Raw genomic sequence first — 17,693 nt, 5'->3', positions numbered from 1 at the left:
AGCTGACTTTCCATCTTGAAACCTACAGCAAAAATTAGGGCTAGCTTCCTTTTATAAGGTCATAGCCGACCACAGCATGGGCAATCAACTCTTGGACTTCGACAAACATTGTTCCTCTGGCAACGATGGTAGTCCCAAGACATAGCAATCACACCGGACCTACAAGGTTATCAGCTCCAGAAGAGACACCTATTGAGAGATGTCGAGAAATTTCAAGTTAAAATCTCTTAGAGTTTCCATGGCAAGCATTCAAGATACCCCACTCTGCCAGAAGTTGCACTCCGAAGGAAGATGTCAAAAACCATAAAACTTTGAGCAAAAAATTTCTTGAAAGCTTGCCAAGTCGTTGGAGCATGTGGCTTGCTAGCTATAGACTACCACCAATCTTGGATACAGCATGCCACGTCATCATACTCTCTGCGTGTGTGAGTGGGCATGCTTTATTTTAATGCCTCTGTCACTTGGGCCCCATCGGACGCGGTCCCATAAGTTGGTGGGAACTCTTCTTTAATTCTATTGTTTCTGCTTCTTCACTTAGGGTTTAGGCTTCTCGACTGGGATCTGCAGGTTGGCTCAGTTCTTCAGTGGCTTGACACGTCAATAGTTTGTGACATTGCCACTCCCATGGAAACACGTTTAAGATTGAGTCTTCATGATGCTGGTCATTCTGCCGATGTCACTCTTTACCAAACTGTTGTTGGCTGCCTTATTTATGTATGCAATACGAGGACGGATATTCAGTTTGTAGTCTCAGAGGTTAGCACATTCATGCATAGCCCAAGGTCTAAGCATTGACAGGCAGTCAAGAGGATTTTTCGCTACCTGAGTAACACTTTACATCTTGGCTTGTTTTATCCCACGGGGGGATCATTGCCGTCAGATTTACATGCTTTTTCTGAACTCGGTTGGGCTGGTTGTTATGACATGCGAGTATCCAAGAGTGGTTTTTGTTTCATGCTCGACAGTTCATGCATATTATGGTTGAGCAAGAAGCAACCTATTGTGGCCACTTCAAGTTGTGAGGCCGAGTACAGGGCAGTCTTCACAGCTACAGTTGAGTGTTTGGCTCAGATGCCTTATGGCTGATTTGGGTGTTGGAGAACACTGCCAACATTATCTACACTGACACTCAGAGCGCATTGGCAATTGCGAGGAACGCAATTTTTCATGCTTGCACGAAGCACATTGAGGTGCATTACCACTATGTCAGGGAAAGACTCTCAGCAAGAGAGATCAGCTTGGCTTATGTGCCAACACAGGACAACCTTGCAGAGCTTTTCACAAAGACTTTGTCTCGTGAGAGATTCGAAGCTTTCCGCAAAGCTTTGCGCTTACTCCTCTTTGTGGACTAATCATGTCCTCAGGGCATGGCACTTCCCTATACTCTATGTGTCAATTCTCGTTCACCGCATCACTCCCAAGGGGGGGTTTGTTACCATATACATGTGGTAGCGATGTGTGAGAACACACTTAGGACCGCCGAGGCTTTTTTTCCCTTTCTAGGAGGGTTTTTCCCCGTGCATTGAAAGAGATAGACAACACGAGACGGGGAGTGTCGGAGTTCCACCCCAAGAGAGCATTGGCCCCAAAGGTTGGCACCCCTTTCGGTATTTCTTTATATTGCTTGAACTCAGTACAACACCAATACTCCAGACTCTGCACCTTCTCCAAGAAACATGCCAGAGAATGAGCCCTTGGCTCATATTTAAAGGCCCTTGGCCTATGAAAAGCAGTTTACATGAAAAGCTACAAACTCAAAAGCAACTCGTCCAAAAGTTGGCGCCCAAAAGATGTCCGCGCAATTTTCGAAAATCCATACAGCCTGTCAGTGCAAAATCCAGGACTGTCCGTATAGTCTGCCATATCATCATGTAACGGGACTCCGTACTGCTGCCACATCATCAACTAGTCACGCAATTGTGTGTGTGTGTGTGACTGTGTGTGGACTTGCTTTACTTTAATGTCTTTGGGTGACTTGGGCCCCATCGGACGGGTCCCATAAGTTGGCAGGAACTTCTCTTTAAGAATAGGCCTCTCGGTAAGACTTTGCAAGTTGGTAACAAAGGAAGCTCAAGGCACACAACAGAGAGTGTATTACTTAGTGTGCAATGGAAAGATAAGATAGCCCTCACTCCTTTAAAATTCTCTAGTGAATTCTAAATAGAGTCTACACAAAATGTAGGATATAGGCTAGGTACACCTTTCACATAAGAATCCACAATAGCTGCACTTGTAGTGGAACCAGCCTCTTTCTTCTTGGCCTCTTTTGCCTTAAATATAGGACACTACTTAATCAAGTGATCATTGGCCTTGCAATAATGGCAACTCATCTTCTTTTTGCCCTTTTCACCAGAATTGCTAGACGAGCTTGTTCATACTGTTAGGAAGCTGAGAAAATTATGTCTTAAATTATTGATTAATTTTAGTAATTATTACGTAAAAATCAATTCCTGCTCGCTGCTGCAGATTCCAACTCGCTGCTCTACTGTAATTTTTATTGATCATTGAAGCACATAAAAGAGGTAAGAATGCTAAAAAACTAAATTTGCGACTACATCTTATCATTGCAATCAATTTTTGAAACTCTGAAATGAGCATGCTGGTAGAATAGCCACAACAAAGACTAAACAGTTCATTTTAATCAGGGAAGTAGAGAGAAACTGACCTTTATGCAGCCTTTGAGATTCTTTGCAATTTGCTCCAGGAGTTGCAATCTTTCATGCACATCATTCGAAACATGAGGTACAAACAGGATAGCCCAGGTATCTAACTCATCAAGCACCTTCTTTTGAAAACTCTTCACTGTAAACTCTTCAACCAAACTACTAGAGTGTGCACCACCTTGGAATTTGCTGCTCTTTGAGCTTTTTCCTGTCTTGCCCCCAGCACCATAGCTTGTGAAATGCTCCTCTTCACCTTGATTTCCTCCCATAGAACCAAAGAGACTATCAAGAATGTTTTGAAAAGGACTTTCATTTCCCCCAAATCCGAACGAAAAAGATCTTCCCTGTCCACCAAAGTTATTCCCAGTTGGGAAATGAAAGAAGTCCCCTTGACCATGGGAGCCCTCCTCACCTCCAAAGGTGTATGAATGTTGCTCGAACCTGTAGCCATTGTTATCATTTGTTGTAAATTCGAAGTTATTCCTTGCACCACCATCATTTCTTGTATGGAAGTTGCTGCCATATTCATGTGGTTCCGGCCCCCTTGCTCGACCTTGCTCATCTCCAAATAGATCATAATTTTTCCGTTTTTCTTCATCAGACAAGACCTCATAAGCTGTTACAAAACGAAGACAAATTCTCTCTGTGATTCCACTCCAAGACACATTACAAAGAATCCTAATAAAGGAAGAAAAACACTGGCCCACTGATTAAAATTAAGTAGATTGCTCCTGCTGTACCTTTTGTAAAGACACTTAGCAATTTCCATATAGAAAATGCTGACATTAACCATCAGATTTAGCAATCCCTATCAGCTGGGAACGCCAAGCTGCCAGGCAAAGAGTTTCTACCTGCCCAGGAAAAGAGAGAAGCAAGAGACGAGCAGCCAAAGGCTGAATTCACGTTGGACAGACAAAACCGCTTCTCTCCCTTTTTCATCATTTTCCTCCTCAATCAATCTCTGCTTCTCTCATCCTGAGCCCCACTACGTCCTCGTTCTCCAAGCCCCACACCCCAATCCCCCCAAAAAAAGAAAACACAACAAACCAAAAAAACCACCTTCGTATGTCTCCTCACTGTTAATGGATGGACACCTATGCCTTTGCTTCTTGTATCCTTTTATTTGTTGCAAATCACTAGCTCTTATCTTTTGTTGTCTTGTTCTTGGTTCTGCAAAACACAATATTCCTCTTTAGTCAGCGCTCTGACCAACCTACTTGAACTTCCTTCTCCTTCACCCTCTCAGCCTTAGACACTAAGCAAACCCACGGTTCCACATGATATTATCGAAGTTGAGCTGGCTGTGCCACCCATGTTAGACAAGGACAATTCCAGATGTTTCATTCAGAGAATGAGATACCTACCACAGGATAGACTCACTTACGAAGATTTCGTTACTTCAAGACAGCTGGCAGAGGTATGAGAGAGCAGAACATGGTATGCACAGGTGACACGTTGGTTTAGTGCACATAGCCTAGATATAGAGCACCTACCACCCTTGTGGTACGACCCTGACTCACCCTCAATTGGACTCACGGAGCAAGAGGAACAAGGTCATCAGACACGATCTCTAGCAGATCTACACCAGAGACATGGATTGCACCTAAATAGCCTCTTCCACCGAAGATGCTATATTTCCAAGATCGTTTTTTATTATCATGTATACATGCACCTATACATGCCACATAAGTAGCGACTGAACAGTTTAGAGTATCATCACACAAATTGGAGATTTGAGACTGATCGAACTGCACACGTCCCTACAGCTGAGAGGACTCGCATGCCGTGTACAACAGAGGTAGAGAGTGTGAGGCATTTGCAAGCTATGGAGCTAATAGACTACTCTCTTCAAGGGCAGCCCACACTCAAAGAGCTCATAGTCATAGAGACCAGAGACAGGTAGACCGAGATCTAGAGAGAGAAGTTTGCTCCTCTAGCCACCAACTACCTCTAGTGGAGGATAATATTCTCAACTCACAGGCTTCTTTCAGCGGACCACTATTGCACCTCCTGCCACCCAGAGAGGAGTCACACTACAGCATACAATAATTGTCCAGTCTCGTAGGCAACCCTTCAGCACCCGGGCACGGGGCCATGAAGTTGCATCAAAGGGTTATTAGAGCGATCCAGGCAGGACATCAGCAAGCCAGACAGGAAAGGGTGGAGCAAGGTTCGCTACTCCTCATGGACTCTTCACCCTGTACCCACCCATGCATGATAGTTGATATCCTCCTACACCCTCATTTTGTACCAGATGGAGCTAGCTAGTTAAACACACCTCATGATTCAACCCCTCGAGTATATAGCTTCTTACCCCTAGTGTAAGGGGCAGCGGAAGTGAATGTTAATAGTGCTCAGGATGAGTGCTCTGAAATGTGCTCAAGGGTTCCTTTTACTTACGGAAGGGGGAGCCTTCCGTTCTTCTTAGAGAGAGTGCAAGTGCAATGATCACAAACAAAGTGAATGCTACTGTGAATGAAAGTGCTGAGAATGAGAGAGAGAGAGAGAGAGAGAGAGAAAAGAATACGACACCAGACGGTTCTCAAACCCTCCTCCAAGGGTCCCCCTCTCTATGGCGAGAGAGGTCTATGCTATAGATTGCACAAATCTAGTACAATGATCTAGATGTTGTGATACTTGATGATGACTATGTCGACGATGATGGAGACTATGACGATGGCGACAATGGTGTCGCCGTCAAGTCCGAGATTTGTGACGATGGCGATGAAGGTGTCGTCGTCAAGATAGGGATTTGCGATGACGATGACGAAGGTGTCGTCGTCAAGATAGGGACTACGATGACGATGACGATGTCGACGATGACGATGGTGTCGATGACGACGACGCAAGCTGAAAACTGAAAACGCTAGATGCTCTGCTGGGATCCGCTGCTATGGCGGTAATGCGGCCTGAATCTACAATTGCTTCGCCGGACTAGGGATGAAATGCAAAAACGTTGGCTGATCCGGCTGAAATCTAAAAGCCCCAGGCTGATCTGCTGAATTCTGAAAATGCTAAGCTAATCTGGTACTAGATGGGGAATCTGGCGAGGATCTGCAACCAAAGGATGCGGGTTCTCGCGAGGCTAAGGCTTGGAACTGAAAACGCTGGTGGTAGTGGCTGAAAATGCTGATTTCTTGATGTTGAAAACGCTGGCCTTAACTTTGAGGAAACATTGGGACTTGTGGGTGCCTGCCTGCTCTGTTGTGGGTGTCTGCCCTTCTGTGTCCTGCTTCTTCTGCTTCTATTGAGTGCCCAATGGTTTCTTTTATAGCTCTTTTAGCAATTTTCCCTACCTACTTTTTCCACAAAAGTCACTTATTAATAAATAAGTGAAAAATGTGTACTTTGGCAAAAAGGGTTCTATGCTCTAGGAAATGCTCATGATGGGTATTGAATGTCGTGCTAATAATCATGCTATGTGCAATCAGAGGGTATGCAACTATTCTAAGTGTCTGGACAAGCACAACCTGCGCACAGGCTTGCAAGGGTGCGAGAACAATTCCTAGGCTAACCTAAACCCTAGAACTGGGATAGCTTGTCCACATGCACATAGGGTTAGATGTGCACGTGACATCCCCTCCTTTTTAAAGTGAGGTACTGGTATCGAGCTGTATGGTGAGGGAGTACGCCAACAACTCCTGGAATCTTGCGAAGAACTCTTCGTCGGCCCACTCTGATGCGTGGGCCGTGCGATACTTGAACTTCATAAAGGTTTGCAATGCTTGCTTCTTTGGGCCACTTCGAAAGCGACAACAAAATGATCTGTTGTGGCTCCAATGCTCTAACTACGTCTATGGTCGTGGGTCCACCTTCTTCAAGAATCTCCGAGGAGGAAAATTTCTAAAACCATCTCCAACACAAAACCATAAACATACCCATTCCATGTAGAGTAACTGGAAAAGTACTATTCTCCCTTAATGACTGTGCATGCAATGCAGATGAACAAAAGTGACGGAGTGCCAAACCGTTCATCAAACACACACAAATAGTGGGATTGAAACTTGCCTTTTCGACCTAAACCTATAAACTATGGCAAATCACAACGAAAATGCCGATGCTTGAAGGACAATCTTGTTCGTGCTCTTTCTAAAACTGTCATGCCAAGAAAAAAACATGTAAAAGCGATTGACAAAACGAACAATCGAAAAACAATGTGAATTCCTTGAATGCAAACTTTTTTCCTTTTCGAGAGTAATCCGCATATATCCATGAGTAAATCTTGTGCATCATACAATACGGCATGCCTGTGAAAAGGGAACACATAAAGACGGTGACGAAAATACAAGAAACCGTCACGAATGAGAAACTCGATCAATGCGTGCTGACTAATCATGCGAACGCACAATACTTCCGGAGTGGGAGGAATCCCAAATCCTAAGCGAGTTTTTTCGAGCAATTACGAAACCGAGCAGAAATTATCAATATACGCTTTTGAAAATTCCAAACTAATCAAGATACTTCTACTTAATTTAACAATCATTCACACATGTGTTTTTATTTAGTTCTTACACTTTCTTACACTCTAGTCAAGCCAAGATAGAGGTGTTGGCTATTAGAGGACATTAAGTTGAGAATGGATGATGATAGACATTGCAAAGGATAAATACTAGACTCCACATTTCCTATTTGCAACCTTCATGTATGCATTGTAGGGAACCATGATGCGCATACACTCTCTCTCTCTCTCTCTCTCTCTCTCTCTCTCTCTCTCTCTCTCTCTCTCAAACGTAAACAAATATCTTTGTCTGATTACAGGGTTAAAAATCACGGAGCCATTTGGAGAGTTGCTTGTAGCGCCATGTGTTGATACATGATGCTATTGAAAGATTCATACAAGCTAATTTAAGCACTTTATGGAGTTGCTTGTAGCATCATATGTCGACACCTGGTGCTCTAGGAAGCTTCAAAAAGGCTAATTTAAGAGCTTTGTGGAGCTTCTTGTAGCACCACCTGTTAACAACTACTGCTAAAGGAAGTTTCAAAGAGGCTAATTTAAGTGCTTTGTGGACTTGCCTATAGCACCACATGGCGACACGTGGTGCTAAAGGAAGTTTCAAAGAGACTAATTTAATATCTTTGTGGAATTGTCTATAGCACCACCATGTCTGTATGTAGTGCTATATGAGTCTTCGTAAGGGCTAATTTAAGCCCTTTATGGAGCTGCGTGGAGGACCACCTGTCCATATTTGGTGCTATAGAAAGCTTCAAAGAGGCTAACTTAAGAGCTTCGTGGAGACCCATGTAACACCATGTGTCGACACGTGGTTCTAAAGAAAGTTTCAAAGAGGCTAATCTAAGCACTTTGTGGAGTTGTATGTAGCACCACGTGTCGACACGTGCTGGTACTAAAGGAAGTTTCAAAGAGGCTAGTTTAAGCGCTTTGTGGAGCTATTTGTAGCACCAAGTGTCGACACGTGGTGCTAAAGGAAGTTTCAAAGAAGTTAATTTAAGTGCTTTGTGGAGTTGCATGTAGCACCATGTATCGACACGTGATGCTAAAGGAAGTTTCAAAGAAGCTAGTTTAAGTACTTTGTGGAGCTGCATGTAGCACCACGTGTCGACATGTGGTGCTAAAGAAAGTCTCAAAGAGGCTAATTTAAGCACTTTGTGGAGCTGTTTGTAGCACCACGTGTCGACACGTGGTCCTAAAGGAAGTTTCAAAGAGGTTAATCTAAGTGCTTTGAAGAGTTGCATGTAGCACCACGCGTCAACACATGGTACTAAAAGAAGTTTCAGAGAGGCTAGTTTAAGTACTTTGTGGAGCTGCATGTAGCACCACGTGTTGGCACATGGTGCTATAGGAATATCCAAAGTGGATTTAAGCCATTTGCAAAGTTGCTTGTAGCACCACGTGTCCGCACGTGGTGCTAAAGAATGTTTCAAAGAGACTAATTTAAGCGCTTTGTGGAGTTGCTTGTAGCACCACGTGTCGCAAGGAATTTTCAAAGAGGCTAATTTGAGTGCTTTGTGGAGTTGCTTGTAGCACCACGTGTCGACACGTGGTGCTAAAGAAAGTTTCAAAGAGGCTAATTTAAGCCCTTTGTGGAGTTGCCTGTAACACCATGTATCGAAATTTATTCATCTTTGAAAATTAATCTCTTTGAAAATTCCTTTGTGGAGTTGCCTGTAGCACCACGTATCGAAATTAATTTATCTTTGGTGCTGAATAAATTTTCAAAGATGCTAATTTAAGCGCTTTGTGGAGCTACTTGTAGCACCAAATGTCGACACGTGGTGCTAAAAAAAGTTTCAAAGAGGCTAATTTAAGTGCTTTGTGGAGTTGCATGTAGCACCACGTGTCGACACATTGTGCTTAAAGAAGTTTCAAAGAGACTAGTTTAAGTACTTTGTGAAGCTGTATGTAGCACCACGTGTCGACATATGGTGCTAAAGAAAATTTTAAGAGGCTAATTAAGCGCTTTGTGGAGCTGCTTGTAGCACAATGTGTCGACACATCGTGCTAAAGAAAGTTTCAAAGAGATTAATTCAAGTGCTTCGTAGAGTTGCATGTAGCACCACGTGTCGACACATGGTGCTAAAGGAAGTTTCAAAGAAGCTAGTTTAAGTACTTTATGGAGCTGCATGTAGCACCACGTGTCGGCCCATGGGGCTATAGGAATATCCAAAGCAGATTAAATCCATTTGCAAAGTTGTTTATAGCACCACGTATCGGCACATGGTGCTAAAGAAAGTTTCAAAGAGGCTAATTTAAGCGCTTTGTGGAGTTGCTTGTAGCACCATGTGACGACACGTGATGCTAAAGGAATTTTCAAAGAGGCTAGTTTAAGTGCTTTGTGGAGCTGCTTGTAGCACTATGCGTCGACACGTGGTGCTACAAGAAGTTTCAAAGAAGCTAATTTAAGTGTTTTGTTGAGTTGCATGTAGCACCACATGTCGACACGAGGTGTTAAAGAAAGTTTCAAAGAGGCTAATTTAAGCGCTTTGTGGAGTTGCCTGTAGCACCACGTGTTGACATGTGGTGCTAAAGAAAGTGTCAAAGAGGCTAATTTAAGCGCTTTGTGGAGCTGCTTGTAGGACCACGCTGTCCACATGTGGTGCTACAGGAAGTTTCAAAGAGACTAATTTAAGCACTTTATGGAGTTGCATGTAGCATTACGTGTCGACACGTGGTGCTAAAGAAAGTTTCAAAGAGGCTAATTTAAGCCTTTTGTGGAGTTGCCTGTAGCACCACGAGTCGACACGTAGTGCTAAAGAAAGTTTCAAAGAGGCTAATTTAAGCGCTTTGTGGAGCTACTTGTAGCACCAAGTGTCGACACGTGGCGCTAAAGGAAGTTTCAAAGAGGCTAATTTAAGTGCTTTGGGGAGTTGCATGTTGACACGTGGTGCTAAAGGAAGTTTCAAAGAGGCTAGTCTAAGTACTTTGTGGAGCTGCATGTAGCACCACATGTCAACACGTGGTGCTAAAGAAAGTTTCAAGAGGCTACTTTTAGGCGCTTTGTGGAGCTGCTTGTAGCACCACGTGTCGACACGTGGTGCTAAAGAAAGTTTCAAAGAGGTTAATCTAAGTGCTTTGTGGAGTTGCATGTAGCACCATGAGTCAACACGAGGTGCTAAGGGAATTTTCAGTAAGGCTAGTTTAAGTACTTTGTGGAGTTGCATGTAGCACCATGTGTCGGCACATGATGCTATAGGAATATCCAAAGCGGATTAAAGCCATTTGCAAAGTTGTTTGTAGCACAATGTGTCGGCACGTGGTGCTAAAGAAAGTTTCAAAGAGGCTAATTTAAGCGCTTTGTGGAGTTGCTTGTAGCACCACGTGGCGACACGTGATTCTAAAGGAATTTTCAAAGAGGCTAGTTTAACCGCTTTGTGGAGCTGCTTGTAGCACTACGCGTCGACACGTGGTGCTACAAGAAGTTTCAAAGAGGCTAATTTAAGCGCTTTGTTGAGTTGCGTGTAGCACCACATATCGAAACGAGGTGCTAAAGAAAGTTTCGAAGAGATTAATTTTAGCGCTTTCGTGGACTTGCCTGTAGCACCACGTCTTGACATGTGCTGCTAAAGAAAGTCTTAAAGAGGCTAATTTAAATGCTTTGTGGAGCTGCTTGTAGCACCATGTGTCGACACGTGGTGCTACAGGAATTTTCAAAGAGACTAATTTAAGCGCTTTGTGGAGTTGCCTGTAGCACCATGTGTCGACATGTGGTGCTAAATAAAGTTTCAAAGAGGCTAATTTAAGCAATTTGTGGAGCTCCTTGTAGCACCACTTGTCAACCGTCACAAGGACGTGGCAACTGCTAACCTCAGTTGTTGGTTTCTTTCCAATGATTTTTGTTTAATTTTTGAGACCCTCTTTTTGAAGTTGCAAATGGTCGGACATTGTATGGCCAATGTGGACGGTAGTTTCACCCGAATATGGGAAGTTGGTCAGCATTGGAACTCGTAAAGTAGAAGGATGGTTAGGCTCAGTTCAAGATCATGTAGGTCCCCCCGTCGCACTTAGCAAGTTTGTGGATACTAGGAAGTGAACTCAATAAAGGCATAAAGTCAAGGTTGGACTACCAACACAAAGTATCCGACAGTTGGGCCACATTGCACTTTTGGATGCGGTCCCAATGAGGATAGATGGTCAGAAGACCAGTGGGAGCCCAACGGAAACATCTCCTAAAATTTAGGGAACTGCTATTTTGGGCCGTGAAATGTGTTCGCGTCATTACCTCCGGTATGACAAGGGGAACATTTTAGTACTCTGCTGCAAAGTGCACCAATTGAGAGATTTTTAAGCGGGAAGCCCAATGCGGGAAATTGCATGCATGAGTGCCAAGTGGCACTTTTTGGCCAATTTACCAAGTTTGGGACAGCAAAACTCGTAACTGACTTTTTGGAGCAGTTTTGGAGGCTGTTAACTATGATTTTCAGCCATTTCTCTCCATTTTTGAGCTTCCCATGACTTTACCTTGGACCAAGGAGCTCATTTTCAGCATTGGAAGGCATCAGATGCGTGTCTACAGGGCTGTTTTGTTGCGTTTTTCAGCGATACGTAGGTTTTGGCAGCCATGAAAATCTTCCCCTTTTGCATCTATTTGTTCACAGATGCATTACAGGTCAAGGGCAGAAGAGGGGGCACTCGATTTATGCTGGGGGGGATACTTCATTGAGAACATGTCACAAGTTAAGAGCTATGGAGTGCTTTCTTTCCCTACCATGTACAGTGTGGTGCTAGAGTGATGCCCTACACGCTACACACTGCTCTCTCCCCTATGTGCAGTTATGTGATGCCCCACAAGAGGACTCTTCATTTGACCGATGTACAGCTGTGTGGTTTCATGCTTTTGTGCTGAGGCAAGAGCCTCCTTGAGCAGGAACAAGGGTAGCTAGCTGTTACTCTAAAGCAAGCATCGGTGAGGGTCATATCCTCACCGTACAAGTGCAAATTCAGCGATGTGTATGCCCAGAAAATTGACTGTTTTTCAGCCATACGGATGCTAGAATCTTTGGGAATCGTGCCCCACTGGCAGAGAACAGTTCAGGGACTATTTAGGGCTGAAAACAGGGCAAAAACCAGTAAATACAGCGAGCTGAATTTATTGTTTTTGGGCAGGAATCAGAGGGTTTATGCCAATGCAAGTGAGATCCAACAGGGGAATTGATTTCGCGCAAGTTTTGGGGCTGTTATGCTGCCGAAACTTGGCCAAATCAGGTAGTATCTAGTGTTATACAAGTAAAGGATTCCCAGGACCTTACTTTGTGATTTTCCCTCTCAAAGAATAAAGAAATACCGAAAGGGGCGCCAATTTTGGGGCCTACAGGTTGTCGGCGTCTGCTCGGGGCATTCTAGCTTCTGAGCCGTGTGTGTATTCAAGTGTTAATTCGCGTCGCAGGTTCTCTTTGCAAAGTGCTCTGTGTGTGCGTCTAAAGTAAAGAATTTCGGGTGAAAGCCAACGCCTACCGCCCCACGGGCTGGTTTCATCAACACGTGGTGCTACAGGAAGTTTCAAAGAAGCTAATTTAAGCGCTTTGTGGAGTTGCCAAAAGAAGTTTCAAAGAGGCTAATTTAAGCGCGTTGTGGAGCTGCTTGTAGCACCACGTGTCGACACGTGGTGCTAAAGGATGTTTCAAAGAGGCTAATTTAAGTTCTTTGTAGCGTTTCAGCTAAAGGAAGTTTCAAAGAGATTAATTTAAGTAATTTGTGGAGCTGCATGTAGCACCACGTGTCGGCACATGGTGCTATAGAATATCCAAAGGGGATTTAAGCCATTTGCAAAGTTGCTTGTAGAACCACGTGTCGGCACGTGGTGTTTTTTGAAGCTTCGTAAGGGCTAATTTAAACGCTTTATAAAGCTGCTTGTAGCACCATGTGTTGGCACATGCTACTCTAGGAAGCTTCAAGAGGTTAATTTTAGTGCTTTGTGGAGTTGTCTTGCAGCACCACGTGTCAAGGAAGTTTCAAAGAGGCTAATTTAAGCATTTTTGGAGCTGCATGTACCATCACGTGTCGATATGTAGTGCTATAGGAATATTCAAAGAGACTTTAAGCCATCTATAGAGTTTCTTATAGCAACATGTGTTGGCACGTGTTGCTATTGGTAAGCAATTTATGGAGTTGTTGGTAGCATCGTCTGTCAGCACGTGGTGCTATAAGAAGCTTCTAAGAGGCTAATTTAAGCGATTTGTGGAGCTGCCTGTAGCACCATGTGTCAACACGTGGTGCTAAAAGAAGTTTTAAAGCAGTCAATTTAAGCACTTTGTGAAATTTTATATACCACGTGGTGCTATAGGAATATTCAAAGGGAGATGCTTATAGCACCATGTGTCGGCACATGATATTTTAGGAATCTTCAAAGGGACTTTAAGTCTTTTGCAAAGCTGCTTGTAGCACCATGTGATGACGTGGGGAGTGGATGGGCGACCTCTCAAAAGTGAAGTGAGAGTACTCCGTTGTTAGGTACAGTGGAATGATTGTTCTGCGCTTTGCTCAAGATGAGTGCTCCAAACTGAGCTCTAAGGTTCCTTTTAGTTCTTATGGGAGGGAAAGCCTTCCGTTCTTAATGGAAAGTGCTATGATCACGAACAAAGTGAATGGACAATGTGCGTGCAAGTGTATGAGACTGAGAGATAGAGAGGGAAGAGAGATACGACACCATAGACGTTGTAAAACCCTCCTCCGAAGGCCCCACTCTCATCGGCGAGAGTGGTCTACTTTTGATTGCACAAGTGGTACAATGCATATGCAATGGACTGATGCAACTTGGGACTATGCCGATGGCGACGACGGTGATGACGACGATGACTTAGAGGTTGAGATCTGTGTGACTTGGGGGCTGAAATCTGCAAACTTTGGGGCTGTTTTTATAGGGCTGAAAAACGCAGATGTGGCTGTGTTTTTAGGGCTGAGTTTTGACCCAAAACATTGTAGTCGGCAGGGTTCTTAGGGCTCAATTAATCGCTGCTGTCCTGGCTGTAAAATGCTGTCAAAAACGCTGGAATCTTCTGTTTTAAGGCTGCGCTTTGCTGCTGATTTTAATGCTTGAAAACGCTGAAGTTCTGCTGTGAAAAACGCTGTCCAAATGCTGAAGACTGCAGGCTTTGCTAGCGACCACAAACGCTAGGGATTGGGCTGTTGGTCGTGGGGAAAAACGCCAAGGAGCAGGGCTTGTTGGCGATGGCTGCTGGTGGGAAAACGCCAACGGGGGGAATGGTATGGCGCTAGGTCTTGGATGGGGATGGGCTCACCAAGGATGGCTTGGAGAGGATCTTGTTGAGAGAGGGAGGGAGAACCTGTTGCTTGAAAAGCATGCTGTGCTCCTTGCTCATCTGCCCAATTGTGCTAACTTGGGTTTGCTTATATATTAACTTACCCAATTTGCTCTACTTAGTTTCCAACAAAAGTCACTTAATAAATAAGTGAAAAATGTCAAAAATAGGGAAAAATAGGATAAAGTCACTTGAAAAATCCCCAAACTGACTCTGATGGAATCTGATGGAAATGCTTATGCTTATGCGGTGTGCAACCAGAGGATATGCATCTACACTAAGTGATTGGGCATGCACGGTCTACGAATAGACTCACAAAAGTGCCAGATCACTTCTAATCTTAACCGACTGGACTCGACGGAAAGCTTGTTATGGTATAGCTTGTCCACGGACACATAGGGTTGGATGTGTCACGTGACATCCGTATTGCTTGTATATTTCAATCAATAAGGTGAAACAATGGGCATCCAGATATAGTGTTCAGCTCGGGGCAAGACACCCGCCTTTACCCTACCATAATAAATCCCCTGCAAAGCTTCATATAGCACCATTTGCTGACACACAATACTACAAGCATCTCTAAAAAGTGTGTAATTTTCTCTTCCAAGATATTTGGCCCTTTTGGACTAGAGAATAATTGGTCAAAACAAACTCCTATGTAGTTCCATGTATCACCACGTGACAACTCCTAGTGGCAAGGGCTTAATTCTCCCTTTGCAAGGCTTGATATTGGTTTTTAGACACTTGGGTCATTGTGGACAAGACAAGAATAAGGGAAAAAAGAAAAAAACATTTCACCAATCACAATATAGAGTACAACACATAGCACAAATTGGGTCCTAACCATTTAGAAATTTGCTCGGGTTTTAGGTCACTCGAAAAATCTCGCTCGAGCTACGATAAGACTCCGGAGTGGGTTCTTTGGCCATCAACTCGAGAGCCAAGATCGGTCCTATGTGACTAATCGTATCTGCAACGAGGTTAGCTTCACTAGAAACATCATTCAAACCATCATCCTTGGGAACAACGACATCTCTATCATGCAAAAATGTGTATCGTGCTTCGGAGAAGAAAGGACTGAGAAAGTCTCCTTCTCATGTTTCTTTTCAAGCTTCTCTAGATTGTGGAACTATGTATTGAGAGAAACAATCTTACTATGAGTCTTAACCTCTTTCGAACCATAAGACTTCATGAGAGACTGTCATCAGCGTGTGACTACTATCTATCCTTTTTGTTGATTTCTTTCTTATTATCTATTTACTTTCACTTTTTGGAAACACCCCTCGGGAAATCTAACTGCCCTGCATTGCATAGCTAGTGTGGAATTGTCCAGAGGGAGTCCAGGCCTGAGGGCAAGAGAGCACTAAGGTTGGACAAGGACTATGGTTAGCCAAGTGGGGTCATTGACTAGCCAAAGTAGAATCCTTTGCTACAGAGGCTACATTTCAGTTCTGGATGTGGCCGCAGTGTACAAAGAGGGTCGGATGACCTAGAATGATACAATGGCAGCATCTCCTAAAATTTAGGGAACTGCTATTTTGGGACCTGAAAATGTGTTGACGTCATTATCTCCGGAATGACAAGGGGAACATTTTCTTACTCTGCCGTGAAGTCAACTGGGCAACCGGTTGGGATATTTTTAGACGGCAACCCCGAAACAAGAAAATGCTTATAAATGTGCCAAGTGGCACCTTCTGGTGCACTTGCCTCATGCAACAAGAAGTGGCGCTGAATTTAGGAGGGGGAGAGCCTCATTTTCAGATTTGTCACAGGTTAAGAGCTATGGAGTGCTTGCTTTCCCTCTTATGCACAGTGCGGTGCCAGGAGTGATGCCCTGCACGCTACGCACTGCCCTCTCTCTCCCCTTTGGCAGTATGTTATGCCCCTCTAGTGGGCTCTTCATTTGACCAATGTACAGTTGTGTGGGTTCATGCACGATTGCCGAAGCAAGAGCCTCTTGCACAGGTACTGGATTAGCTAGCGGCTAATCCCCCCGCAGGTACAGGTGAATTCGGAGAGGTTTCACGCCAGAAATCTCGTCCAATTCAAAGGGCAAGTAGCCCTACAGGTGCCGGAGCTCGAGGACTTGCTACGGATGCGACCGGCACGCGAAACGGAGCCCGAAACAGTGAATTACAGCCTGCTGTGTATTTTTGCAGGTTTAGGGTTTTGGCCCTAAACGGACCCTAATACCCCCAGGAGGGTTGGGGACGCAAGTAACCGCTGTACAGGTGATCTGGCGCATTTTCAGGGCTGAAAACAGAGAATTCAGCGTGCTGCAGATTCTCGCCAGGTTTTGCAAAGTGCCCGTATGCGTCGGGAAAGTCAGTCAATGCGTGGGAATACTGACTGTGAAGGGTTCTAGTACAGTTATGCTGCCGAAATCGCGCTGGAACAGTGGAAATTCAGCCGAGTTTGTGCGGGGCAGCTTGTAGGAACCACAGCGTTTATTCCCTCTTTTGAACAATAAAGAAATACCGAAAGGGGCGCCTAAGTTAGGGGCCAATCTGGTGTCCGTCTACTCATACAGGTGCAATCTAGCAGCCTGTATCCCTCTCCCCTTTGTTGTGTCTTGAAAGTACAGGTAAAATAGACGACTAGTAATGGGTGAAAGCTAAATCAAGGTTTGAAGTAAAGTCTACCGCCCTTTTTGGATTGAACAGGCCGGTTTCAGAGACTCATCAACTGGATGATCATTAGAAACTTGGAACACACTAGTGTTCTCATTTATGGCATTAACAGACGATGTGGGTTTTGTAGATTCTTTGGGTTCTTTGGTTGCTTTCGTAGGACATGCCTTCTTTATATGACCCTTAGCATGACACTGACAACAACGACCTTCCTTCGCATAAATGATTTGTTCTTCTGGAATTATGTATCCTCCTATAATTCCTTGTGCAGTTTTTTCATCTGAGGTTAGCTTAGGTTTAGCAGGTGTTTTTGCTTTACCCTTAGATTCATTTTGAAAGTTCTTTTCCGAAGGATTATAGGAAAATGGGCTAGAAGAATTGCAATTCTTACCGTTCTTACCATTTTGTGGGTTCTGAGGATTCTAAGAAGTACTAAGACTTGTTCTCCTTAGGCTTTCCTATGTTGAGCTTCATTTCTGCGGGAGAGCAATCGCTACCGCCTTGTTGAGATCTATTGGGTCGAGGACTTTAACATCGAGCTTGATATACTCGTCCAACCCAAAAAGGAATGCCTCTTTGCGCTCTTCATCCAATTTGCGTAATTGGGTGTCGAGCTGCAAAACACGGTTAGAAAAAGACATAATTGGCATACCATTTTTCTTGAGATTACGTCAATCTTCTT

At 44.1% G+C, this 17,693-nt stretch overlaps 1 protein-coding gene across 1 annotated transcript in view; it reads right to left on the bottom strand.

Moving 5' to 3' along the window:
• The window catches only part of ATERDJ3A (DNAJ heat shock N-terminal domain-containing protein), a 92,671-nt gene that overhangs the window by 33,714 nt on the left and 41,264 nt on the right, over window positions 1-17,693 (bottom strand). The window contains exon 4 of the mRNA XM_086526686.1: window positions 2,666-3,279. Within this exon, the coding sequence (XP_086382812.1) occupies window positions 2,666-3,279 (614 nt within the window). The remainder of the gene's footprint in view (window positions 1-2,665; window positions 3,280-17,693) is intronic.

The sequence above is a fragment of the Adiantum capillus-veneris genome, chromosome 13 (genome assembly GCF_014529385.1).
Source record: "Adiantum capillus-veneris isolate H3 chromosome 13, ASM1452938v2, whole genome shotgun sequence".
Taxonomy (NCBI): Eukaryota; Viridiplantae; Streptophyta; class Polypodiopsida; order Polypodiales; family Pteridaceae; genus Adiantum; species Adiantum capillus-veneris.
The sequence above is the reverse complement of the archived record's forward strand: the minus strand, read 5'-3'. Positions and strand labels throughout refer to the sequence as shown.